The sequence below is a fragment of the Anolis sagrei genome, chromosome 2, assembly GCF_037176765.1.
Source record: "Anolis sagrei isolate rAnoSag1 chromosome 2, rAnoSag1.mat, whole genome shotgun sequence".
Lineage (NCBI taxonomy): Eukaryota > Metazoa > Chordata > Lepidosauria > Squamata > Dactyloidae > Anolis > Anolis sagrei.
In genome coordinates this window covers 56,545,896-56,572,401 of record NC_090022.1, presented here as the reverse complement: position 1 = coordinate 56,572,401, position 26,506 = coordinate 56,545,896, and the positions used below count along the sequence as shown (strand labels likewise).

Sequence of the window (26,506 nt, the reverse complement as noted above, 5' to 3'; positions counted from 1 at the left end):
ATCACTGAAAGCCTGAAGCCAGTTTATACCCTCTGAACTTGCTCCAGCATAGCAGTCCTATCACACTGCCAAATCCAAATTAAGGAGGCCTTTGAATGTGGATTCATTCATACAAATACATCACCTGATCTCATTAGTTGATTAATTCAGCTCTTTATGACTCTTAGCCAAACTTGTTAAATGTATCCACTAAAAGTAATACATTTTTGAGCTGACAGTGGGTTACAAGAAAGCAGCGCTGATTATTTTTGTGATGATTAGTCCATGTGTGAAATAATGAATCACAATATTCAAGTAAAAAAATATGTGTGAACGATCTCTGTGAAAATCCTGATTCTCTACTTGTTACTCAGTAATCTATGGAGGTAATAGTCATACAATTAGTCAAGGAGCAGATTCTTTGTCAAGAAAGAGTTGGTCAAAGACTCTTCCAAGGGCTTTCATAAGTGAAGGATGATCAACTTCCACATTGATGTCAGTAGGCATCCAGTAGTAGATTAAATCTCACCGCTACTGGGAGAGGCAGGGATCGCATGAGCAGGCAGAGATCTCTGTCATGACATGTTGATGATCCTCCCCTAGTTTGTGCTTCACACAAAATAATGCTACTTCTGCTCTAGCATATTTGATTAATTATGTATATGCTTTTACAGTTCTTCAATGTTAAATGCATCTTCCCAAAGAGTGTTCTGAATTTCTTCCTTTTCTTTCAGGGATTACCAGGAGCAAATGGCTTACCAGGGAATCCTGGCCGAACTGGTCCTCCTGGTCCTCCTGGGCAACCTGTAATTAGCACCTTTATTACCTTGCTACCTATAGTTGCACACATAAGCATTGCTATCTCCCACTATGATGTACTGTATTATATTATTCAACTATATCTGTTAGGGCCCTTTCAGACAGGCCCTTGATCCCATGATCTGATCCCAGGTTTTCTGTTTATCCCAGATTATCTGGCAGTGCGGACTCATATAATCAATTTTAAAGCAGAAAACCTGGGATCAGATCCTGGGATATGGGGCCTTTCTGGAAGGGCCCAGAGTTGAACTCAGAACAAAGAAGGTGTCTTCCTAGCTAAATTTGCTAACCGCACCTTGAATCGTGTACTAACTACATCCATAGTCTTACCATCCTAACCTACTCTGACACATTTAGGGCTTTATTTCCTCATACTATTCTCTAAATATTGTGATTTTCATCCGAACTGAAAAATAAAAACAAAACAATGCCAATTATTGTCTTAACGTGTTTTCCTACAGGGTGACCCTGGCCTTCCTGGTCTCAGAGGAATCCAGGTAAGTAAAAGGAATTACCCCTATAGTTCCTTGACTGCCAGCTAAGGAGATTAGATCTTATTCATTCTTAAATTTGTCTTCTAGGGAGAGCGTGGATTAATTGGCCCAATTGGTCCAAGGGGAGAGAAGGGTGAGCCGGTAAGTGGATAGATTTTTTATTTAGCTTTGAATGGCCATTGAGAAGTTGAGATAGGAAAGCAAAATTCTGATGGTGGTGGCAATGAAATTCTGTGCCCAGAACAATGTTTCCCACAGTTAGACTGATTTTTAAGAACTGATTAAAATGTGCCTCATAGTGCCAAGCACCACTTCAGGTGATACTACCATGCCAAAGATGCTGGTGTGAATTGCAGTATTGGACAGGGGAAACTATGCCCACTTTAACCCAAAACTTCATGTTTGGCCCTAGCCATTGTCCTTGGAAAATGAATCAAAATAGTGAACAGTCCATTTTTCATACAGTAAATGACACAGAGCCAGTTTGGAGAGAATCAAAGACAAGGCACAGTCTTCACTTCCTTTCCCTTGGGCAATCTGCTGTTTGGATTACAAGACCTGAGGAATGGTCATGTCATCCACAGGTGCATGGAAGAATATTTTATTGTCTTTACCCAGAACTCAAATAGCAGCATTTAGCTGGATATAGGAAGTGATGGCCAAAATCCATTGTGAGAGTGATCTCCTGTTTAACATGGATGTTCAGACAGGCCTTTGACCTTGAGTAGGCTGAATGGGCCAATATGACGCTGACACTTGGCACCTGTGAATTCTTAAAGCACTTCAAAATCCAGATTGATTCTGGATCACCATTTTATTGGCTTTATTTGGTGGTATTTAAGACATTATTATGCTGCACTTTCTGTTCTGTGCTTTTGTTTAACATTTTCTGTGGAATATATAGCTGTGCTTCTATCCAAAGACAATGAGGCAGCTTCCCATTCAGTCCCTGAACTGTCAAGTGACGTTGAGCCTTTTGTTCTGGGCAGGGGGATCCTGGAGAGATTGTTGGTGGAGGAGATGGGATTCCTGGCCGGAAGGGAGAGCCTGGCAACCCAGTAAGTCGCATCCTGTAGTTCATAAACTAATAGTAGGGGGGGGGGGGGAGAAGATTGAAAGAGGGAGGAGCCTTATAGGAGGGCCACAATGGTTGTACTGTGTATAGTCTGACTCATGTATGCTTCAAGCTTTGTACTAACTGCCACATATGGTCTCCCAATTGTAACACTATACAACTCTTTAGCATATCTTGTCCTCTCAGAAACATTGATTCCAGACTTGTGGATGTTGTTGTTCATTCATTCAGTCCCTTCCAACTCTTCGTGATCTCATGGACCATCCCACGCCAGAGCGTCCTGTTGGCCGTCACCTCCCCGAACTCCTTCAGAGTCAAGCCAGTCACTTCAACGATACCATCCATCCATCTTTCCCTTTGTTGGCCCCTCTTCCTTTTTCCCTGCATCATTGTCTTCTCTAAGCTTTCCTTTCTTCTCATGATGTGGCCAAAGTACTTCATCTTTGCCTCTACTATCCTTCCCTCCAATGAGCAGTTGGGCTTTATTTCCTGAAGTATAGACTGGTTGGATATTCTGGCGGTCCAAGGCACTCTCAGAACTTTCCTCCAACACCACAGTTCAAAAGCATCTATCTTCTTTCGCTCAGCCTTCCCTAAGGTCCAGCTCTCACATCCATAGGTTACTACAGGGAAACCATTGCTTTGACTATGTGGATCTTTGTTGCCAGTGTGATGTCTCTACTCTTCACTATTTTATTGAGATTGGACATTGCTCTCCTCCCAAGAAGTAAGCGTCTTCTGATTTCCTGGATGCAGTCTGTGTCTGCAGTAATCTTTGCAACTAGAAATAAATAGTCTTTCACGGCCTCCACATTTTCTCCCTCTATTTGCCAGTTATCAATCAAACCAGTTGCCATAATCTTGGGTTTTTTATGTTTAACTGCAACCCAGCTTTTGCACTTTCTTCTTTCACCTTGATTAGAAGGCTCCTCAGCTCCTCCTCGCTTTTGGCCATCAAAGTTGAATCATCTGCATATCTAAGGTTATTAATGTTTCTTTCAGCAATTTTAACCCCAGCCTTGCATTCATCAAGCCCCGCACATCGCACGATGTGTTCTGCATACAAGTTGAATAGGTTGGGTGAGAGTATATAACCCTGCCTTTCCCAATCTTGAACCAGTCTGTTGTTCCATGGTCAATTCTTACTGTTGCTACTTGGTCCTTATACAGATTCCTCAGGAGAGAGACAAGGTGGCTTGGTATCCCCATACCACCAAGAACTTGCCATAATTTATTATGATCCACACAGTCAAAGACTTTAGAATAGTCAATAAAACAGAAATAGATGTGGATGTTATTTAATAGTAAACCCGGGATATTTATTTCTGTGTAGATGTGTGTGCATTTTAGTCCCTAACTGTGTAATTTATACACTGCTGACTAAGAGGGCTCATTGAGTTCTTGAGGGCATCTGCTGGAGTGTGTCCCCTTTCAATCAGATAATACCTTTCTGTCTGTATCAAGGGAAACCCTGGACCTCCTGGAAATCCAGGGCCTAGGGGACCATTTGGTGATCCTGGCCCCCCTGGACCTGTGGGACCCTCTGGGGCAAGAGGACCTCCTGGCGAGTTTGTCAAGGTATGTTCTCCATTGCAAGATTGTATGTTTGAAATGTCTTTTATCAAACACTTCATATATGTTTTTTTTTCTTTTTGTCCTCTGCTGAGTTTATACGTAAGCTTTACAGCAGTATCTGTGTTCGTGTACATACATATGCACACAGACCCTTTCTCACATGCTTCCAAGTACACAAATATTCCTTTCCCAGCAGACTGCCCTAGCCCTGTATAATGGGCCTTGCCACTAATTTGTCACCTTCCTCCTTCTTGCAATGATATTTCTTCTAGGAACATATATTATTTCTTTTATCATACCCATATCACTAAAAAGATATGTGAGGTTAGCCAGACAAGGAAAGAATGCGAGTGGCAATATGATTTAGAAATAGCCGTAAAACAGTAAGCACTATAAGAGATATACCCCAACACACACACACACACCCCCGACATGTCTCTAATAGTATAGTTTTTTAAAGACATAAGCCCTAGAGGTATGCCTTAGTTGTATGCCTCCCCCACCCCACCCCACTACATCAGCTCCACTGGCTGCCAGTTTGCCACCAAGCACAATTCAATATGCTGGCATTAGCCTATAAAGCCCTAAACAGTTCTGGTCCAAGTTACCTGTCCAAACATATCTTCCTCTATGAACCAGTTAGAGCGCTAAGATCTGCTGTGGAGGCCCTGCTCTTGGTCTCGCCCCCTTTGGGGATGAGAGACAGGGCCTTCTCAGTGATGGCCCCTTGGCTATTGAACTCCCTCCCCAGTGACTGCCCCCCTCCCTCCTGGTCTTTGGGAAAAAGTTAAAGACCTGGCTTTGGAACCAAGTATTTGTGAAGTAGTGCAATTTGGAATGTGACTTAAATGTAGCAGCACAAACAATGACTATGGGACTACGCACTATATTTTAATTCTGTTTTAATTGTATTTGTTTTATCTGTTTTTATTGCTCAACGTGTTGTGTACTTGTATTTGTAATGTGCCACTGAATTTTGCCATAACTGTAAGCTGCTCTGTCCCCTTCTGAGTGAGAAGAGCAAGGTTGAAATATAGTAAATATATAAATAATAAAATATCCCTGTGTTCACTGTAAGCCCTGTACCTCCAGTGTTGTCTATGATTATTTGGCCCAACAGTTGCCTTGTCTCTCCCTTTCTGTGAGGTGTGTGTGTATGTGCACATGAATGTGTGCATGCATATGTATTTCACTCCTATAAATGCTTATTTATTTGTGTTTAACAGCAGGAGCATTTCAACATACTAAGTAGAAACATTTGTTGACATGTGGGTAATTCTTCTTACAGGGCGATAAGGGCGAGCGAGGTGAACGAGTAAGTGATCCTTCTTTTTCCTTGACTGTTGTCTTTTCTCATAACACATTTCAACCTGAGAGATCAATCACTGGTTGTCCAACACCCGATTTGTGAGGTGTGGGGAGATCTAAAGGCAATCTCCTCCCTATCCTTGTGCAGATACAGAAGATACTCTGTCTGTCAGTCTAGAGGGACATAAATTGTAGCGCAGTTTTACAAATCACTAATCACTAAGTGTATAGAACTGAGCAATATTGTTGTCCATTTTTACAGATTCAGCTAACATGTTTAATATAAACCATTTACATTGTAAAGTGTGAACAGTTGTAAATGAGGTTGCATTTGCAGTCTTACATTATACTTATACATTTATTTGGCTTCTGGCTGTGACTGTGAATCTGTGCTGAGTGTGCTGCCAGAAAGGTGTTTTAAAAAAACACCCTCTAGGGCACCAGTAGAAAATGAAAGCACATCTCAGTTATCCCTCTGCTTGGCCCTGGTTATGAACATCAGTGGCATTATCATAGTGTTTTCCCAGAACCCCGGGTGACTAACCTTGGGCTGCTCAATGGGCTCATAGGACAGTATGAGGCACTAACTTCTTGCATGGTCCACATGTGATTTACAGTCCTTTAATTACTTTGCTTTGTGTCTTCCTATGGTTTTCAAAGTGTCTTGTATAATAATAAATCAGTTGAATATAATAAGCATTGAAATCTAATTCTTCTTTACAATTATTTGCCTCAGTTTTATGTTTGCTATTAAAAATAAATGGAAAAGGATGCAAAGCCAGGTGCTTCTTGGTTGCCAAAGACGTTTGCTATTTGCTGCTATATGTATCTCATACCTCTGCTCCTACTGCTGAATACAAACCTAACTTGTAGGATTTTTACTGATTTTTTTTTTGTATTAGTTTTAATTTTGCTTTCTTGTTTTGGTGCCCCCCGCTGCTATTTGTGTTGTGCCTGGAATTAATAGACTGTTGTGTGCATTTCAGTCTTGAATGTTTATGAGGTATATTTTTCCACTTAGTTACATCTTAGTCCATCATAAAACTGACTAAAAGTCAATTTTAGAAAGAAATTCTGGCTCCTTGGGTTATAATTTTTTAAGATGTTTATTTGTTCTAACACTTTAACCCCTAATTGTCATTAATTCCTAAATATTAGTGGATGGACATCTTATTGACATGAAGTCATAGGTATAGATAGATATAGATATACACTCATGTTTTGCCCATTTTTCCTGTCTTTTAAGGAGTGCATCAAAACATGCATTTACATAACATAGCTGACTCTTCCAGTCCTAAGCTCTTCTCTTATTTCTGTTCTTTTTATAATTCCATGGTGAATATAGTTTTTCCCCTATGGCAGAAGTACCCCCCCCCCCCCATCCCTTTTGTTACAGATAAGATTAGTTTGATACTTGGGAGGGAGCTAGATATTAACAACAATGGGCTGAGTGCAGCACTGCCACAGGTTCACAAATCTGGTCCAAACTAACTTTTACTTTATTTTATAATAGTCTACAGTGCAGCAATGAGGACTAAAATAATTCTTCCTTTTATCCATTACAATTTGAATGCTCTTGTTAACATCCTGGTCCAAAAGTGGTGTAGATATCCTTGCCTTTGTTATATACAGAATTATGATCATCATGAAGTACAATGATGAATGGTCAGCCTCCAAACTGCATGTATTGGGTTGAAATGAACATTACTGATTGTGATGACTATGTTCATACTTCCAAGTCAGATTTTAGAACAGGGTGAGAGTTGACAATGATTGTCTCTTTAGGGCCCTCCTGGACCAGGTGATGGGTCTGCAGCCGGAGGAGAACCAGGCCTCCCAGTGAGTACATACTTTGCCATGCTTTCCCTGGGGAGTTGCACAGGAGATTGGAGTGCATATATGTATGGTATTACTTTATGGAAAAATCACCTGATTTTCTTACAGAAGATATTCAATAATGGTAGATGATCTCTAACTTGCCAAAGCCTGACTGGCAACCACTACCCAGAGGACCTTATCATTGGCCTCTCCATAACTGTGGAATGACCTGCCAGTAGAGCCCTGACAGCTGGATCAGCTGTTGGAATTTAAGATACAAGTGAAGACCTATCTCTTCCAGCAGGCCTACCCAGACAGTTTTATTTATTTATTTATTTATTTATTTACAGTTCTTATATTCCGCCCTTCTCACCCCGCAGGGGACTCAGGGCGGATTACAGTAAACACATATATGGCAAACATTCAATGCCAGTTTGACAAACAACATTTAACACACAAAGGCTATTTAACTTTTTTCTGGCCGCCAGGGGAGCTGCTGCTTTTCATCGTCCATCAACGACACCGATGAAGTTCTTCCGCATTCCACATTCCCCGGAGTCTTCTTTCTTTATGGCCTCATAAATTAGTTAAATTTAGCCTCCCACACAAGGTGGTCCCTTTTTTTCCTACTTGACAGATGCAACTGTCTTTCGGGTTGCAAAGGTCGACAATGGGCTACACAATGGCTGGACACCCACTCCAGCCCGGGCTGGCTTCGAACTCATGACCTTTTGGTCAGAGTGATCTTTAATGCAGCTGACACTCAGCCAGCTGCGCCACAATCCCGGTACAGTTTTAACTGTATGCCTAATTTTTGTTTTGTGTATTTTAATGTGTATTTTATGTAAATATGTTTTAATATATGTATTTAACGGAGTGTTTTATAATGATTATGTGTTTGTTTGTGGCGCAGCTGTCTGAGTGGCAGCTGCATTAAGATCACTTCTGACCACAAGGTCATGAGTTCGAAGCCAGCCTGGGTCGGAGTGACATTCTGACCAATTGTGTAGCTTGTTGTCAACCTTTGCAACCCGAAAGACAGTTGCATCTGTCAAGTAGGAAAATTAGGTGCCACCTGTGTGTGGGGAGGCTAATTTAACAAAATTTATGAGGCCATTAAAAAAACTCCACAAAGCACTGCAGCAAAAAGCATACGGGGAATGCAGAAGTACCTCATCAGTGTTGCAGATGGACGATAGATTTGTTTATGTTTTAGTAATGCTGTAACCCGCCTTGAGCCATGAAGAGAGGCGGGCAAGAAATAAAACGATGATGATGATGATGATGATGATAATGATGATGATGATGATGATGATGATGATGATGGTGATCTATTTAACTTCAAAGAACCAAAACTCTCCATGTTGTGTTAATTCTGTTTTCTCTATTTTAATCTCTAGGGTGTGCCAGGAGATCCTGGGCCCAGAGGACCAGTTGGTCCACCAGGACCAAAAGGTGACAAGGTAAGACATGGATTTGTCCATACAATTGAAGAACAAACATAAATCCCAAAAACCAAAGTATACCCCATTTAAGCCTCATGCCCAGAGTATAAGCTTCCTGTTCTGCTTTTGCTTTGTAGAGGAATCTGAAACCAAATTAACCTGTGTTTGCAGGTACTAGTGTGGTTTTACTTCTGCTTTTAGTCACAGGACTAACTGCCCTCTACTTAAATTCTTAAATTTAACTTTGCTTTAAACCCAAAGGGGGATGGAGAAGAAGGTTTTCCTGGACCACCTGGACGTACTGGAGACCCAGGAGATCGGGTGAGTCTTTAAGAAGGTAATCCCCACTCTTCTCTCATTTGTCCTAGTGGGATTTCAAGTCTATACTAATTTAGGCCATTTTTGTTCTCATTGCAAGTAAATGCCCACAGTCTTTCTCTGGGTTTTTTTTTGTTTTGTTTTTTGTTTTTTTGGCAATTGATTTTTTTTCTTGGCAAATCTCTGTGAAATATCAAAAAAATTCTCTACTAAAAGCCTCAGTGAAAACACAATGTTTTTATTGTTGTATTTAGGGCCCTAGAGGACCTCCAGGTGAACAAGGAGGCAAGGTAGGTACTGGGTTGTTGTAGGTTTTTTGGGCTAAGGTCTAAGGTGGGTACTACTAAACTGCTAAATTATGGCCTTAGTATGGCAGAACATTTTCAATATTAACTTTTTAGTACCTTTTGTGAACAGTTCTTTTTTTCCACTCAAACGCAAAATGTAGCAGCCAATTGATGGAGTGTTTTTCCAGTCCTTTGTAATATCTAGTATTTTGCGGGGCATTTTCCCTTCATATGATTTATGTGCATGGAAAAGATGCTATGCTCGTAGTCCTTATGATGAGTCTGAAATGTTCCATAGACATCCTGCCTAAGTTTGAATCTTGAGCTCTAAAGCTTGGGACAGGGCTACATACATAGATCAGGTGCCCTGTTTCAGATCTATTCATTGATTCTCTCTATATATCTGTCTTTCACTCACTCACTCACGGATGCATACATCATGAAAGATTATGGGGTTTAACAGGAATGTGATTATGAGAGTAGAAGTTGCAAGTTGATCCATTCTTATTTGTAGGACTGTAATAATTTTAAAAGCTTAGTGGCCCCTGGATGCCATGCATACAATTCTCAGTTGTTTCAAGACTTGATTGTAATGGGAAAGTGTTTTGTAGCCTTTTTGAGCACCATGGAACACAGTCCCCTTTAGCAGACGTGGTCTTAAGGAAATTGTAAGAACCTGGAAACCAGTGGGGAGCTTTATCCCCATTATGCACTGCCATTTGAACTGAATTATATGGCAGTGTAGACTCATATAATCCAATTCAAAGTAGATAATGTGGATTTTCTGCTTTGATAATCTGGATTATATGGCAGTGTAGAAGGGGCATCAATGAGCAAGGAGAGTGAGCAATGAGTAAGAACAGTAATTCAGAGGAGAGAACAGCCACTGCCTTTTGCCTTTCCATAGTTATCCAGCATTGCTGCATAACTAACCATATAACAGATAATGAGACTACAGCCATCATCCAGTCCACCACTTTGTAGCTAAGCACAAACTTAAGAAACAATTTCTCACCTGTAGAGTTACTAAACTTCATCCATGCCTACTTTATTGCCCAGAGACTTTCATCTCAGGCCCCTTTCACACAGCTGAATAAAATCCCACATTATCTGCTTTGAACAGGGATATATGACAGTGTGGACTCAGATATTCCAGTTCAAAGCAGATATTGTGAGTCATTCTGCCTTGATATTCTGGGTTATATGTCTATGTGGAAGGGCCCTAAGTTCTTCCAACTTCCTCTCCTCTGTAAAATATCTTACCTATAAAATCTAGGAATTTTTAAAATTAAGATGAACCCCGTTTTTCCTGCTTCCACAAATGTGGAGAGGACAGGAATAAATAACTGTAGGCACCAGGCACTCTTTTGGAGCCCCAGTTCTTTACCCCGTCCTTCTGCCCCATGTCCGTTTTCACTCAGGTCTTGTGATTCTCTCTAAAAGGAGAAAGAAAAGTGGGATTATATGTTATTTTTAAAGTAAGAACGATTGTTCATATGCCACTAATTCTGTGTTACTCAGAAGTGTTACACAGTGCTATCCTGTTCTTGCAAATGTCTTACCTATCTACAAAGGGCAAATGTATTAATTGGATATTCCTGTTTGCTACTATCCATTTTGGAAAAAAACATCTACAGAAGACCCAGCCTTGCCCCTTGATATATAAGGGATTATTCCCCTTTACTGAGAATCCTAACTCAATCCCATTGTTCATTGGTAGAGATTAGAAGTTCTTTAGCTTCTTTGTGACGGCGCTTCCCTTCTATCCTTATATCTTTATACCCTGACGAATCACGATTCTAACACATCTGTTCTTTGTGTGACAGGGAGACCGTGGGCAGCCTGGTGAAGTTGGGCCATCAGGAGAGAAGGTGAGGACTGACAAGAAGAGACACTTATATCAAACAGGTCAAAGGCAAAGTCTTGTTGATCCACCCTTCATTTATTTGTTGTTGTGAGAGACAGAAAGTATAACAGTCCACTTGCTTGGGCCAGGTCATCAATTATTTAGTCATCAACTGTTTCAACTATCTGTATACTACATTACTTGATGTCTTATCACTTAATATGTAGCACTTGAGAACTGAATGATGAATCTCCTTTCAAATGGATTTGTGTGTGTGTGTGTGTGTGTGTGTGTGTTTGTGTTTGTGTGTGTTTGTGTGAGAAGCGACTTGAGAAATGGCAAGTCGCTTCTGGTGTGAGAGAATTGGCTGTCTGTATAAGGTTTAACCCATTGTGCCACTAGGGGCTCCTTCAAATGGCATGATATGACTGCAGTCTTCATGGCGTATATGATTTGCAGTGCCCTTTTCACATATATGTATCCTCCCTTAGTGCCTTTGAAACCAGGAAGGAACCTCAACAGCCAGCAGTTTCTACCTTTGCACTCTGGTTGCAGGAGAGAGGGGCAAGAAGGGTGGGTGATGAAAGAGGTAGGAAGAGTAAGCAACCCCCTGAGGACCACAGAAAGGGTGGTGGCACCCCATCTCCCCTCCCTAGTCCCTTGCCACCCCTGAGATGATCCTGCAGATATTCACAGATTTTCCACATTCACAGAAGTTCTCTGTATTTGAAATTTATAATTTTATCATTTTCTTTTAAACCAAGTTTAATATTATGGTTTTGTAAATGATGATAAGGAACCTGAAATAAGTGAGCAGTAGCTGGATCAAGAGATAATAGATCTGGCTCCAGTAAATAGTCCTGGCAATACTTTTTCATGGGCAGTCACAGTTATTTTTCCAAAACAGGAAAGATGTACTGGTGGCATGTGAGTAAAACGGTAAGTGTTTTCTGTAAGGAGTTTAGTTTATAGACATCCCTGACACAGCCTTTCCCAGCTTGCTCTCCTCCTAAGGTGTTAGACTATAGCTTCCACGACCCCAGAAGCAATATGCTTCTTGTTGTGGGAAAGACTGTTCTGTTACATTATTTATGTTCAATCCTCTGATTCATTTTCAATGTGTAGAGACTTAGACTTGAGTTGAATATTCTTCTTAACCAGAAACATGCTCAGTTTTATGCTGTTTCTCTTGTGTTTCTAAGTGAAAACAAAATATATAACATTTCTTGGTTCTTATGGAAAATATTTCCCAAATATAAATAGATATTGGCTTGGGTCAGGAGAAAAATATTTAGAACATAATGCATTTTTTCGTTTTCCATGTAGGGAGAGCGTGGATCACCTGGACCTGAAGGAGAGAAGGTACGTTCGTATCAGCCTAAACCAGTTATATCTAAAGGCTAACTGGACTATGAACCAAGAGCAGGCCTCCCTGAGAGAGAAATTTGGTGTAGTTGATAAAGTGTTGGATTTGGACCAAGGAGATGTGGGTTCAAACACTTATTAAATCAATATCCATAACTAACCCATACATATTAGGGTCAAATCTTATGCTGCAGAACTATTCAACCTTTCAATTTCTCCACTACTTATTGAGGTAAGTGGAGCAAAACCCCAAACTCTGACCATGCATTGTGGCTATGAAACTTGGTGATTTGCTGGTGGGTATTGGCAGGCATCAGATTATACCTAGCAATACTTTCTTGGATGAAAAAGCGATGGCTTATTTCATTTTCTGAGAACATAGAAGTTTACTGTAATGGAAATTTGTGTGTGTGTGTGTGTAATGGGCTAATTTTGGTGGTAATTTTTTTAAAAAAACCTATGTGTAGTATCCTTGGCAACAGATAAAAAGGAGTTATCTGGGATGTGGTTCAATTCTTAGCTCTCAGTAGTGTATATGTTCATACCCAGACACTCTTCTTGGTCCTGCTAAACTTGTAATTTTTCTTTTTGTTCTAGGGAGAACAAGGACCTGCAGGTCGCACTGGTCCAGCAGGCAGAGATGTGAGTGTGGAATTTCACTTCGGTCAAATATGTGGTGATGCCCAAAAAGCTAAATAAGAGCGAACTGCAACTCTGCAAGATCTTTATAGACAGCATGTTTACTGGTTGGGAACAACCTACCCACTTCTTTTAATTTGAACAGCCCAGAGGATTTTTGTGAGCCAAATAATATTTAAAATATTCAGAAAATGAGTAAGTCTACTGTCATAACATTTTACAGTTGCTATGTCATTAGTTTGGTTTGATATTTATATGCCATACTAAAGGTGGGAAGTAACTCTATATTTGGTATGGACTTGAATCTGGAAAGAAGGTCTCCACTCAGCAGCTACAAAATATTTTGGACAGAGCATTATTTGAAATGAATAAGTGGGACATGGGAGATGACCTAGTTGGTGGGTTTCTCTGTGAGCCTCTTCTTCCCACCTCAGATTCCAATCATATACTTGTTTGTTTTCTTGCCCATTGTATTTCATTTATACCTGCCCTTTGTCTGCCTTTGATTTTTTGAACAGGCCTTGCCAGGACCACCTGGGCCTCGAGGGGAAAGGGTAAGGACTCTTTAATATATACCACATATATATGCATAGTCTGAATTTTGATGCTGAAGGAAACTGAGAATGGGACCAGCCCTTTATTTATGAAAATTGTCTGACAGTGATGTGTCTGTTTCTAACTAATTCCAACAGCATTATCACTCATGTACAGCTCTAATTGCTGTGAACTCAAGTGGACTGACAGCAGATCATTATGAAAATTCTCACGTTCACGGTACATTGGCATGTACTGAAAATGCCACTATTCCATAGGACATCCCTAGAGTTGGCAAATCTTGGTTTCTCAATCTGGATTTCTAGACTGGAAAGTGTACTGAGGAGGAAATTGTGAAACATGATTTCCAGTTCTACATAATTTCCAACCTCTCTCCCAATATAGAACTTAAGACTGCTTACAATATAACTTTGAGAAAACTTAGGTGTTATACTTCATTTTGTGGGACAATTAGTCACAGGACTACATTATTTACGTGAAATTGAATATAATGTTTGGCATTCATCATTGTTTTCAGCTGGCCTATATCATTTGTGGTTTGCCAAGCTGTCACAGTGCCAAGCTGTCACAGTTAGCTGTTGAATTATGCTTCATGAGCTTCAAATGGTGCTGCTTTGGCCCACAGGATTCAGAATGGTTATGCCAGTCATGCCAGTCAGTCATGCCAGTCAAAAAAGGCTGACAAAGCTAAAAGCAGTAGCTCGTTCCTCTTTTAAAATCCAAAAGTGAGTTGCGTCCTTATTCCAGTAACAACTTCTGAGACCATGAGTTAAATTATAGCTTCACCGACAGCTTCATTTATTTAGCCCCTATCCGTTAGCTAGGGTCCTGATCCTATTAGTGAGGGAGGGACTCTAAAATTGCTATGTAATCTGATAGTAGGTAAGCTAATGAAGTCTGTGGTTATTCTTCTGTGGTTTCGTTGGAGTCTCTGAGCCTTCTTCTTGTGTCACTTCTTTCTACAGGGAGAGCAAGGAGAGCCTGGAGTACCTGGTAAACCAGTAAGTATCTCTTAGCCAAGCCAGCACAGAAAGAACTACCAGAGAGGCACACTGATGGTTGCATGACTGGATAACTGTCCAAAGTTTGTTGCCCCATCACTTTCACCACCATCATCCTCTTATTCTCTCCATGCTGAACTGGGGAGACCCTGATATCACTTGTGTTTCCATACAGCTGTAATCATGCATATTATTATTTATTTCACAAGGCAATAATATCAGTGTATGAACAGAAAAGGTCTAAGCAGCTTTTTCAAATGTGTCTCTTCTAGGCTACCAGTCTTTCAGGAATCAAAGGAGACAAGGTAATTGCATGGCGACAAATCTGTCCCAAGTAGGGATTTGATGGAACAGATAGTATAATAATGTCCACATATGGTGATTATTTGCGTAAGAGAAATTCCTTGATTGAATGATCCCAATCCCATTCTGGTTCTCCTTTTTCTAGTGGATTCATGTCTGTATTTTTGTAGCACCCCAGAAGCAGCGATACTTACCTTGTATTAATAGGAACCAAGGATGTTGGAGTACTGAAGCTGTGGTCTTGTTCTCCTTCTCAGGGGGAAAGGGGCTCTGAAGGACCAGAGGGGCCACCTGGGCCAAGAGGGGACACTGGAAACAAAGGAGAACGCGTGAGTGCCTTTGCAAATCAAGACTATCAACAAATGCCTCAGCACTGATTGTGAAGATGTAACATGCAAAACTTGTTTCTTTCTGGTTTTTAGTACAAACTGAGATGTTGCTTCTGCAGCTTTTGGGACAGTTGCTTAGGCACTGGTTTGTAATTATTAGGATCCTAGAAGTGCTTTTTCAACAGTGGTCTAAGCACTCTTCTTTTAAACAGGATGGAAAATTCTCCTCCCTGAGATATGCATTAATAATGTGTTGTATTTGAAATTACATCTCCTCTCTGGATGACAAGCCAAGAAAGGCCCACATTAACAGTATTCATCCATTGAAAAGGATCCAATGTTATCCCACTCACAGAGTTGCTGGACATTCATTACTGACTTCTGCTCAAATGTTGGCATCTAGGTCGACTCTTAAGCGATTTTATCTGCAAAATGGTCATTAAATCCTTTGTTGGTCTTTTTTAGGGACTTCCAGGACTCAGTGCACCTGGTCCACCTGGTCCAAAAGGAGAACAAGGAGACAGGGTAAGGATTTTTTTTCTTGTTTCCTGACTGCAGCCAAGTGGCTAGATGTGTACCCTGAAGATTATGTTGATCTCCCCATTTTCCTTGAGGGGGAGGGACTGGCTCTGTCTCTGCTGTGTAGTGGTAACCTTTCCCAATAGAGTTTTAACCTAGTGAACTGGCAAGAATATAGTATTCTGGCCCACAGCTCTAGCAAAGTCATCATGGGCAGCATCAGAGCTTACCGATGTGAAGCAAATCTTAGCATCATCCTAAATGCTGACATGTAGGAAGTTGGCTCATTCCAGCCCATGGATAGCTAGGATCCTTTACTTTTTTCATGAAGCTACTTCACGTCTATGAGTGTTTTGTTTTCCTGATGCAAAACTGTAATAGAGTCTATCTCTTCTTAACAACCAGGGCATTGTTGGACTAACTGGCAAAGCTGGCCCAAAGGTAAGTGCTGCAGATAGAATTATTTATTTATTTACTTACTGTATTTATACCTCAGGGCAGCTTACATGTAGGCAAAAATTAGATGCCAAAAACACACAATAAAAACATAAACATTAAAACAATCAATTAAAACATATAAAACCTTAAAACAAATTATTTGAAATCACACAATCCTATATCGTAGTCCACGGCCATTCCGGTTTGTCGTTCCACTATGTCATCTTTCCTTATTGTAGTGATAGATTACTCACTGAATGCTTGATCAAACATCCACATTTTTAGCCTTTTCCTAAAGGACAGGAGGGAGGACCCAATCAAATTTCACTTAAGAGGGAGTTTCATAGCTGAAGGGCCACCACTTTCTCTCATCCCAACAAACGACACCTGCAAAGGAGGCATGATTGAGAGCAGGGCCTCCCCAGAAGTTCTTAATCTTCTTGCCTTCTCATAGAGAGAGATACAATCAGACAGGTAAACTGGGCCGGAACCATTTAGAATGAAAGGATGTTGTTGGGGTCCTAGTTTCGTAGATGGGGTTTGCTTGGGTGTCATATTATGTGATACTGTATGGTTAATATTACAAGAATGTGATATAGTATGGGTTTGATTTCAAGTATGCTATAGAAAACTTGCTTGCACATAATTTTTTTAAAAAGTGTATTATGAATTACAAAAAGTACAATAAGATAGATGGATAGAAAGAAATACAATCATAAACTTCAAGAAATATAAGAAATAAAGACTGCAGGCTACTCACTCATAAAATATATGTTTCATATTTAATCCAGCTATGAGCCAAGGCATTAGATCAAGTAGAAAAGGTTCAGGTTCAGACACATGGGATACAATTATGATCTTCCAGAAAAAAAAGGGGGGGTGGGAATGCAGAAAAGTGTATTATCTTATCTTCTTTTATGAGAAGATAGTGCTGTGTTGAAAGATAATGATGGTCAAAGATCAGCCAATAAACATCATAGTTGAGCCTGAATGTGATCCCAAACGTCCCATCCATAACTGTCATTTACATGACATGTCATTTCTGGCAGTGGTTCTCAACAGCTTGGGTACAGGTGATTAGTAGAAGACTGTAAACAAGTAGTTTTTGTCTCCTAGGGTGTTTTCGAACTGACAATATTGACTTTCCATTGGAATATATTTCTCTTCCTTAGGGTGACCCAGGAGACCCCGGGGAGAGGGGAGAGCCAGGAAGACCGGGCCCTACAGGACAGACTGGCCCACGAGGAAAAGATGTGAGTGAGAGGGGAAGGACTATCCTCATGATTCTAGTCCATAATTAATTTTTGCACACCAAACCTAATCATTAATTTAATGAAATTTAGGACATTAAATTCATTTTATTGTCAAAGGCTTTTATGGCCGGAATCACTGGATTGTTGTAGGTTTTTCCGGGTTATATGGCCATGTTCTAGAGGCATTTTCTCCTGATGTTTCGCCTGCATCTATGGCAAGCATCCTCAGAGGTAGTGAGGTCTGTTGGAAGTAGGAAAATGGGTTTATATATCTGTGGAATGACCAGGGTGGGACAAAGGACTCTTGTCTGCTGGAGTTAGGTGTGAATGTTTCATCACTCAACAAAAGTTTCCCCCAGGCAGTGCCAAGCCATCAAATGCTAATTAAGGTGGTCTTTTGGCCCCATATGTTGGAACCAATGTCCTTGATAAATTTACAACATTCAGATCAGTTACCATAAGTTGCACTAATTACATAAGCCAACAAGTATTTTTCATCAAATATAATTTTAGGTCATTCTTACAGAGTTTTTTGTGCTGAATTCAGATCTGGGTTTATTTTTTTTCTTATCACATATAGTTTTTGCAATGAGGCTAATCAAATAATTAATGCATTTACACACTGATATCAATAGAATATAACTGATATCAATGGGTAAATGTATTAATTATTCAATTAGCCTCATCACAAAAATTGCACGTGATATTGAAAACATAAACAGATCTGAATTCAGCACACAAAAACTCTATAAGAATGACTTAAAATTATATCTGATGAAAAATACTTGTTGGCTTGTGTTACACAGATATGATGTGAAATGTGCTGACTTTACAGTAGTTCGCTGTAATGTGTAGTTCGCTGTATTGATTAAAATTGTAATACTCTCATTTCTGATGATTACAAAAAGTTTGATTTTGTTGCTTTGTGTTATGGAAAACAGGCTCCAATTGTGGTTGTACTTCCCCTAACCATTTGCTTTGCTGGTTGGGCCTGGTCATTCTCTGCATCAATATCATTGGAAACACCATTACCTTCATGAACCTCATTGTCATCATTCCCCACATCCAAAGCACCCTGATCCTTAAAAACAATCACAGGCTGAGCTCCAACAGCTCTTATGTTTAACAAAACACTTTTCTTTGTTTCCTTGCTGAGCAAAACACTTTTTCTATCCTGTCTTTTACACAGAGAATTAAATATCATATTTACTTGATTGTAATGCTCACCTTTTTTTCCTTCCCAAAATTAGGGTGCACATTAGATTTGTGTAATATGGTTATATACTTTTTTGAGTTTCAGAGTTTTGAAAATTGAAGTGTGCATTAGATTTGATGGTGCATTAGACTCAAGTAAATAGGGTAGTTACAATGAGACAAAACTGTATTTTAGATTATTGGATCTAAAGTGCATGGCATGAAATAAAACCAGTATTTCATCGTTATCATCATTATCAATGAAAAGTTATAATGGATTCCTCAAGCACTCCAAGTTGCCTTCCAATTAATTCTTTCAAACAAGATGGCAGAGATGTGTTTGCAGCATGCACAGTGCCTTTGAAATATCAATGCCTTCGGCTGCACAGAGTAAAGACATCACATTATCTAACAAGAATATTAATTTGGGGTTCTGAGAGTTGAAATATGGGGCCTGTTGAAAGTGTTTTGTTGAAGTGATAACAGCAATGATGGAAGCATGGTTTTCTGCCAGGGATGGGAACGGGGTGGCGGTGTGGAGGAGTTGTCCATCTCTCCGTTGCCATGGACCGACCACTTCCTGATCAGATTTAGGCTCACTGCGCCCCCTAACCTCTGCAAAGGTGGAGGACCCATTAAGATGGTCCGCCCCAGGAGGCTGATGGATCCGAATGGATTCCTGAGGGCTCTTGGAGAGTTTCCCGCCACCTCGGTAGGTGACCATGTCGAGGCCTTGGTCGCTCTCTGGAATGGGGAGATGCCAGGGCAATTGACATGATCGCTCCGGAGCGTCCCCTCTCAAGTAGCCGAGCTAAACCAGCTCCTTGGTTTACTGAGGAGCTGGCAGTGATGAAGCGAAGGAAGAGGGAACTAGAGAGCGTGTGGCGTTCTGATCCGAACGAGTCAAATCGAGCACGGTTTGTGTCCTTTCTTAGGGCATATGCCGCGGCAATAAAGGCCGCAAAGAAAACTTTCTTTGCGGCCACTATTGCGTCTGCAAAGAACCGTCCGGCGGAGTTGTTTCGGATTGTCAGAGGTCTTTTAACTCCCGCCACCTCTGGCGGGAGCCCTGACAATTCGGTCACGCGCTGTGAAGCATTTGCTCGGTTCTTTGCAGACAAAGTCGCCTTGATCCGTTCTGGGCTGGACGCCGTGTTAAATGCAGTCTCTGGGGATGTAACAAGAGCACCTGCTTGTCCTATTTTGATGGATTCTTTTCAGTTTGTGAAACCCGAAGATGTGGACAAGATACTTGGAGGAATGAGGCCCACCACGTCCATCCTAGACCCCTGCCCATCCTGGCTTCTGAGGGAGGCCAGAGGGGGATTGGCTGAGTGGGTAACAGTGGTGGTTAATGCCTCCCTTCGGGAAGGCAAGATTCCAGCGAGCCTAAAACAGGCTATTATAAAGCCGCTGTTGAAGAAACCATCACTAGACCCCACTAATTTGGACAACTTTCGGCCTGTTTCCAATCTCCCCTTTTTGGGCAAAGTCATGGAAAGCGTGGTGGCCTCACAACTCCAGGTATTCTTGAGAGACACGGATTATCTGGATTCGGCACAGTCTGGTTTCAGACCGGGACATGGTACCGAGACGGTCTTGGTCGCCTTAGTGGATGATCTGCGCCGGGAGCTAGACAGGGGGAGTGTGTCCCTGTTGGTGCTCCTGGACCTCTCAGCGGCCTTCGATACCGTCGACCACGGTATCCTTCTGGGGCGCCTTGCGGAAATGGGCCTTGGGGGCACTGCCTTGCAGTGGCTCCAGTCATTCCTGGAGGGCCGCACCCAGAAGGTGGTATTGGGGGGACTCCTGTTCTACACCACAACCTTTGACTTGTGGGGTTCCACAGGGTTCTATACTGTCCCCCATGCTGTTTAATATCTACATGAAGCCGCTGGGTGAGATCATCCGGAGTTTCGGGGTGCGGTGTCATCTGTACGCAGATGATGTCCAACTCTGTCACTCCTTTCCACCTGCTACTAAGGAGGCTGTCGAGGTCCTGAACCGGTGCCTGGCCGCTGTAACGGTCTGGATGAGGGCGAACAAACTGAAATTAAATCCAGACAAGACAGAGGTACTCCTGATCAGTCGCAAGGCCGAACGGGGTATAGGGTTACAGCCTGTGCTGGACGGGGTCGCACTCCCCTTGAAGGCGCAGGTTCGCAGCTTGGGTGTGACCCTGGACTCATCATTGAGCCTGGACCCCCAGGTTTCAGCGGTGACCAGGGGAGCATTTGCACAGCTCAGGCTCGTGCGCCAGCTGCGCCCGTATCTCGGGAAGTCTGACTTGGCCACGGTGGTACACGCTCTTGTCACATCCCGCCTTGACTACTGCAACGCTCTCTACGTGGGGCTGCCCTTGAAGACGGCCCGGAAGCTTCAGCTGGTTCAGCGTGCGGCAGCCATGTTACTAACTGGAGCAGGATGCAGGGAGCACACAACGCCCTTGTTGTCCCAGCTCCACTGGCTGCCGATCTGCTACCGGGCCCAATTTAAGGTGCTGGTTTTGGCCTACAAAGCCCTAAACGGCTCCGGCCCAAAATACCTTTCGAACCGCATCTTGGCCTATGAGCCCACGAGGACCTTGAGATCGTCTGGGGAGGCCCTTCTCTCGATCCCGCCTGCCTCTCAGGCACGTCTGGCGGGGACGAGAGAGAGGGCCTTCTCGGTGGTGGCCCCCCGGCTGTGGAACACTCTCCCTGCAGACATCAGACAGGTGCCCTCCCTCATGTCCTTCCGAAAAAGCCTTAAGACATGGCTGTTCGAGAAGGCATTTAATTAAGTGCTATAACAATGTGGTAAAGATGATTGGAATGGAACAAGGAATATGAGATTGGTTATGATTCCACTATGAGACGAAGCGGATTATTTAGTGTAACTTTATAATTGTTGTATTGTTAATATATTGTTCTGTAATTGCCTTTTGTTAATTGCTTTTTATGTATGTTGTACACCGCCATGAGTCGCCCTAAAGGGCTGAGAATGGCGGTTAACAAATGCACCAAATAAATAAATTTATTTCTCCTGTGAATTCTTCCTTCTAGGGGGAAAGAGGTGACAAGGGAGATGAAGGGACTCCAGTAAGTAACAGTCTCTGTTTGCTTGTTACGAATGCTGGTCTGCTGGAGCATTCTCTCACTGCACTCTTTCTCTTACTTCCTCAAGGGAGAACCAGGTCCAATTGGCAAACCAGGAGAGAGGGGACTACGGGTAAGTGCAATGGAGGCAACACCTATGTTGTGATTCACAAAGAATAGGAATGACTGGAAATAATTATGTTCCATATGAGTGGAAATATGGTCATGTGGTTAGCATGTTTTACAGTGCTGGATTTTGTAATCCACTCCTATAAAAACTCACTGGTCTGGATGAAGGCTTTGGAGATGCATATTGTTTCTTTCTTCCCACCACTTGTCTGGTCCCAACCTGAATGGTCATTTGCCTCAGCCATTGACTGGTATTGCTTACTGGGAATGGAATTTATAATTTGAAATATTTTGATATACAGATGATCTGTATCCTTGGGCAAATCTGGTAACTATTAGTTTGAATGACTATCAGCATTACATTTTGCAATTCTCTGGGGTTTGAGCCTTTGTTGTTATGTTGCTACTTTGAACTGATTGCATCCAGTTTTTCCTTAGCATTCCCATAAGACTTTGCTCCTAGCTTTCCCCTCCCCCCTTGAATTTGACTTGATTGCATATTTACTTTCTGTTTTGTCTTTCATATTTCAGGGTCTACCAGGGAACCGAGGGCCCCTTGGTGAGAAGGGCGACCAAGGAGACCCAGGTGAAGATGGGAGAAATGTAAGATTACATTTTGCTCCTCAGACTCTGTTGCCATTCCTTGTTATCTAGCCCTGTCTTTACCATGTTGTTTCCCCTTCTTACAGGGCAGTCCTGGAGCAACAGGCCCAAAAGGAGATCGAGGAGAACCTGTAAGTAGCCATTCCAGTCTTACTGTTATGCACATTACACTAGTATGCTAATTATGGTAAAGGGATGTTAAATACTATTTGTGTTGCTTCTGGAGTTGACATCCAGACTCTAGGAAAATGTAGTGGTCTGAAGACCCCTTGTGCAGCAACCTGGCAGCTCTGAGTTCGGTCAACATAATTTGAGACTTCTCTGTTCTGCCATTTTAAAAGGCAGGGTATAGATGTTATAGATGTTATAAATCAAATCGAAAAGATTAATCTAGGTGGACATGTCTGTGTCTTGGCTTTCATCTTCTGCAAAATGCTCTAAAGGAGACCTAGAGCCAACACAGTTCCTGGTGGATATGTTTGAAAGCGCACACATATACAGCGTTCATCAGGAACACTTCTTCTTGCAGAAAAACATGTATTATAGTCCTTTGCTCTTGCTTAGCTATATCCCAAGTACTACAGAGTCCCCAGCTAGTGTTTTAATCCGTACTATTCTCTCTCACTTCTTCCCTGCAGGGACTACCAGGACCTCCAGGCCAGGGAGTAAGTTATGTGTTTTTCTCTCCTATGTTTTGTTTTGATTTCACAATAGCAAGAGCCTGACGTGGTACTCTCCTTTTCTGCTCTTCAGGTTGGTGTGGGAGCTGTAGGAGGAGGGCAAAAAGGCGAGAAGGTAATCCTGCGTTGAGATCCCAGTATCATGTAGTGATCGTTGGATTGTGTCCTCTTTGAAAGACTGGAAAAATAGCATGCCCTACAAAAATAAGGCTTTTCAGGGTCAAATTAGATGTGGCAGTCAGTATTTCTTTGTACATAATATATAGAGTGGATATTTTAAAATGCAAATACCATTATCAGCATCATAGTAGGTGTAATCATAGAGGAGGAATTCAACTCGTTCCTCCCATGCTGTCTTCCTAAAGAAAGTTCCTCCTCTTCTCTTTATAATGAGAAGAAGTCCTCCATTGGCACCTGTACAGTCTTCCTGCCTTTGGTATTGGGGGTAATATATTGCCATCATCACTAGTAATTACCAATAGTTTTATCCTCCATGAATTTGATTAATCCTGTTTCAACACTGTCCATGTTAGTGATCATTACTGTAGTATCACTGCATGACTGTTTCTATTTCAGGGGGAGGTAGGAGACCCTGGAGAGGATGGGATGAAAGGTGTGAAAGGAGAGGCTGGTTTACCTGGACTGACAGGAGAACGGGTAAGTTCTTTTCTGGAGGGCATCTTAATAGGTCCAACAAGGCATTTTAAAGTAAAGGGATATATATCGAATGAAATGTGGGCTAATGGACACAAGTAGAGCTTAGAGAAGAAATGTTTTGGATGTGGTAAGACAGCAAGCAGATGCTGGAGTTTAGAATGAGTTTGATATGGTTTCATTTTAAATTATTTATTTATTTATTTATTTCATACACTTGAACCCCACCCTTCTCACCCTTGAGGGGGGACTCAGGGTGGCCTCACAGCAAGCACCATTTGGTGCCATCACAATCATGAAAACATTCAACAAATTCATTAAATCATAAAGGATAACATCTAGATAGAAAGGCAGACAGTTAAATCACCACAACCACTATCATTCTGATTCTTTCAAATGAATGGTGCATAGCAGTGGTTTATGCTCTTTGATTAAGAAATTTACTAGTAAATAGTGAGTACAGGCAAGGTTTGATTATGGGGTAAATTGAGGGGAGATGGAAAAGAGGCATAATGAGGAAAGGTGAGTGTATAAGGCATAAAACAATGAGTTCAGATAGCCTTGACATGATGTAGGACTGTCTGCATAGGAAACAGGGGTGCAGTATTTTTTTCTCACCACATATTAAAGAGACCTCTTTTTGTCCATTCTTGCAGGGAATTGAAGGCTCCAGAGGTCTCCCTGGAGTTCGTGTAAGTCTTTTCCCGTCCATCAACAATATATCTCACTTCCCCAGTGGTTCTTAAAAACACACCGCTCACTTCTAATAAGACATTTTTGAATAAGACATGTACTTCATTTTACAGGGTGACACTGGAGATCGAGGCCCAGTAGGAGAGAAGGTAAGAAGCTTTCACTTAAAGTCATATGTCAGAAAATGTGAGGAAAGAAAGGACAGTGTCGTGGAAAGAACTATGGAAATATACTGATTGTGTATATCAAGTTGCCTTTATGATTTTCCTGTATAAATGCACGGTTTGTTACCTAATGTAAAATTGTGGTATATATTTTGAAAAATGTAAACTCCCGCAGGGACATGCATGTTACTTTAGACAGGGGATGGGTGTGGGATGGAGGTCTGTGTAAGAAACATTAGCTTGAAAGAATATGATGAAATTGCTAATATAATGTTAGATCTCTGACAATTTGCATACACTGTGAAAGCCAAAACCACACATGAGGAGGGGCAACTGTATGTCTATTGTAATGAAATATTGTAAGAGAATATTAAGGTGCTTGCTCATTCCCCCATGTTAAAAACTCTGAAAGTCCAATACTTTCAAGTGCTGAACTCAGGATTAGGCAAAGTGAGTTAGGCATTTTTTTCAAGGAGAAAAAATGTCCTATATGCCCTCTAGATAACGTGAGCAACTGGGTGGTGCAAAAGGAGTACTCAGGCATTTGGGACTTTAAATGTTTTTTTAATTGACTTATCTTTGCAGGAAGGAGGGGTGGGAGTGTTTGAGGGACTAACATTTCTGCTGAAGGGTATACCAGCAAGGAGTATTTACAACAAGGATCTATTTAATCACATTGAGCCATCAGGATTAAGAGCAGGGATTCAAGCAAGAAGGGATGGAGTGTGGGATAGGAACATTTGAAAATAACCAGCGAGATTTTTGAAAAAGTAAGTTGAGCAAAGAGGATTTAAAGGAGGAATCAACTGAATGGGCATGAGCAATGAGTATTTAAACAGTGATTCACAAAAAGGGGGGTGTAAGGAAGGATGGGAGCATTTGGAGAGGCTAAAGATTCCAAAATGCTTCTGAAGTGATCTTTTTAGTTTTTCATTATAGTTCTTGTCTCAAGACTTTCGATTATTTTGTTGCAAAATATTGGATAGTTTTTGTTTTCAAATGTTGTCTAGATCTTTCATACTTTTTATTTGACATCTCCCAAAGGTGCAGAACAGAAAGTCCTCTCTTCTTTACTTTCTAATTCTCCTTTAGGGTGACCGAGGCCCTCCAGGTTTAGATGGACGGAATGGGCTAGATGGCAAGCCTGGGCAAACGGGTCCTGCAGGCCAAAGGGTAAGAATGAAGGATAACAGTGTATGACCATAATGACAAATTTTTGCTAAAACACTGCCACTTTATTTTTACACCCAGTCAATTATTCTTGTGAGCTTCTGCCAAAATACTACACGGAACAACTGAGCAACTGCACTGGGCACTAAAAGTGCTCCAATCTTCTCCAAGCTGGAAGCATTTCTTGTTCCCTAGTTTCATGAGCATTCAAAGCAAACATACTAGTATACCAAAAAGTTCATTTCATTTGTTATCACAGCAGTTGGGGTGTTCTTTAGCAAATGTTGCTTGAAGTCACCTTGCTACAATTGTAAACTGCATAGTTCTTATATCTGTTTAAGACACTGATGGATGAGACAGGCTGGATTTCTAGACATAAGTGCAACTCACTCTGTATTCATCCGTGTGAACACCTGACTCTAAACACAAGATCTGAACACTTATGATGCCTTCCTCTTGAGAGTTCAAATTTCTTTTATTATGGTTTTGTGCAGTATTTTATTGTGTGAGTCTTCGTGTCTCTCAAAATAATTAACTTGTGCTGCCCTAAGAGGCACAATGCTTACAAACATGTAATTGGAGGCTGCAGGCATGAGAATGGGGCAATGTCTCATTTCTGATCAGTTATATATATTCTTCTCTTTTCTTAGGGTGACCAAGGAAAGCAGGGTGACCCTGGCCGAGATGTAAGTATGGCAGCCCTCCAATATGAAGTTATTCCTCCCCCTCCAATGCTGTTTTAGGAGTCAAGCTCTGCTTGAAAATTAACATTTTGC

At 41.4% G+C, this 26,506-nt stretch overlaps 1 protein-coding gene and 1 long non-coding RNA gene across 2 annotated transcripts in view; both read left to right on the top strand.

Moving 5' to 3' along the window:
• The window catches only part of COL7A1 (collagen type VII alpha 1 chain), a 135,570-nt gene that overhangs the window by 50,498 nt on the left and 58,566 nt on the right, over positions 1 to 26,506 (top strand). Inside the window, exons 35-62 of the mRNA XM_067464786.1 lie at positions 714 to 785; positions 1,260 to 1,295; positions 1,380 to 1,433; positions 2,282 to 2,350; positions 3,832 to 3,945; positions 5,231 to 5,257; positions 7,036 to 7,089; positions 8,469 to 8,531; positions 8,775 to 8,834; positions 9,086 to 9,121; positions 10,945 to 10,989; positions 12,291 to 12,326; positions 12,927 to 12,971; positions 13,487 to 13,522; positions 14,489 to 14,524; positions 14,797 to 14,829; positions 15,085 to 15,156; positions 15,622 to 15,681; positions 16,081 to 16,116; positions 17,286 to 17,366; positions 21,605 to 21,640; positions 21,726 to 21,770; positions 22,298 to 22,369; positions 22,456 to 22,500; positions 24,300 to 24,395; positions 24,510 to 24,545; positions 25,653 to 25,733; positions 26,381 to 26,416. Of these exons, the coding sequence (XP_067320887.1) occupies positions 714 to 785; positions 1,260 to 1,295; positions 1,380 to 1,433; positions 2,282 to 2,350; positions 3,832 to 3,945; positions 5,231 to 5,257; positions 7,036 to 7,089; positions 8,469 to 8,531; positions 8,775 to 8,834; positions 9,086 to 9,121; positions 10,945 to 10,989; positions 12,291 to 12,326; positions 12,927 to 12,971; positions 13,487 to 13,522; positions 14,489 to 14,524; positions 14,797 to 14,829; positions 15,085 to 15,156; positions 15,622 to 15,681; positions 16,081 to 16,116; positions 17,286 to 17,366; positions 21,605 to 21,640; positions 21,726 to 21,770; positions 22,298 to 22,369; positions 22,456 to 22,500; positions 24,300 to 24,395; positions 24,510 to 24,545; positions 25,653 to 25,733; positions 26,381 to 26,416 (1,512 nt within the window). The remainder of the gene's footprint in view (positions 1 to 713; positions 786 to 1,259; positions 1,296 to 1,379; positions 1,434 to 2,281; positions 2,351 to 3,831; positions 3,946 to 5,230; positions 5,258 to 7,035; positions 7,090 to 8,468; positions 8,532 to 8,774; positions 8,835 to 9,085; positions 9,122 to 10,944; positions 10,990 to 12,290; positions 12,327 to 12,926; positions 12,972 to 13,486; positions 13,523 to 14,488; positions 14,525 to 14,796; positions 14,830 to 15,084; positions 15,157 to 15,621; positions 15,682 to 16,080; positions 16,117 to 17,285; positions 17,367 to 21,604; positions 21,641 to 21,725; positions 21,771 to 22,297; positions 22,370 to 22,455; positions 22,501 to 24,299; positions 24,396 to 24,509; positions 24,546 to 25,652; positions 25,734 to 26,380; positions 26,417 to 26,506) is intronic.
• Positions 23,008 to 23,746, top strand: LOC137096033 (uncharacterized). Its single transcript, XR_010909144.1, has 3 exons — positions 23,008 to 23,034; positions 23,123 to 23,164; positions 23,626 to 23,746. It is a non-coding gene; the product is annotated as an uncharacterized lncRNA (long non-coding RNA).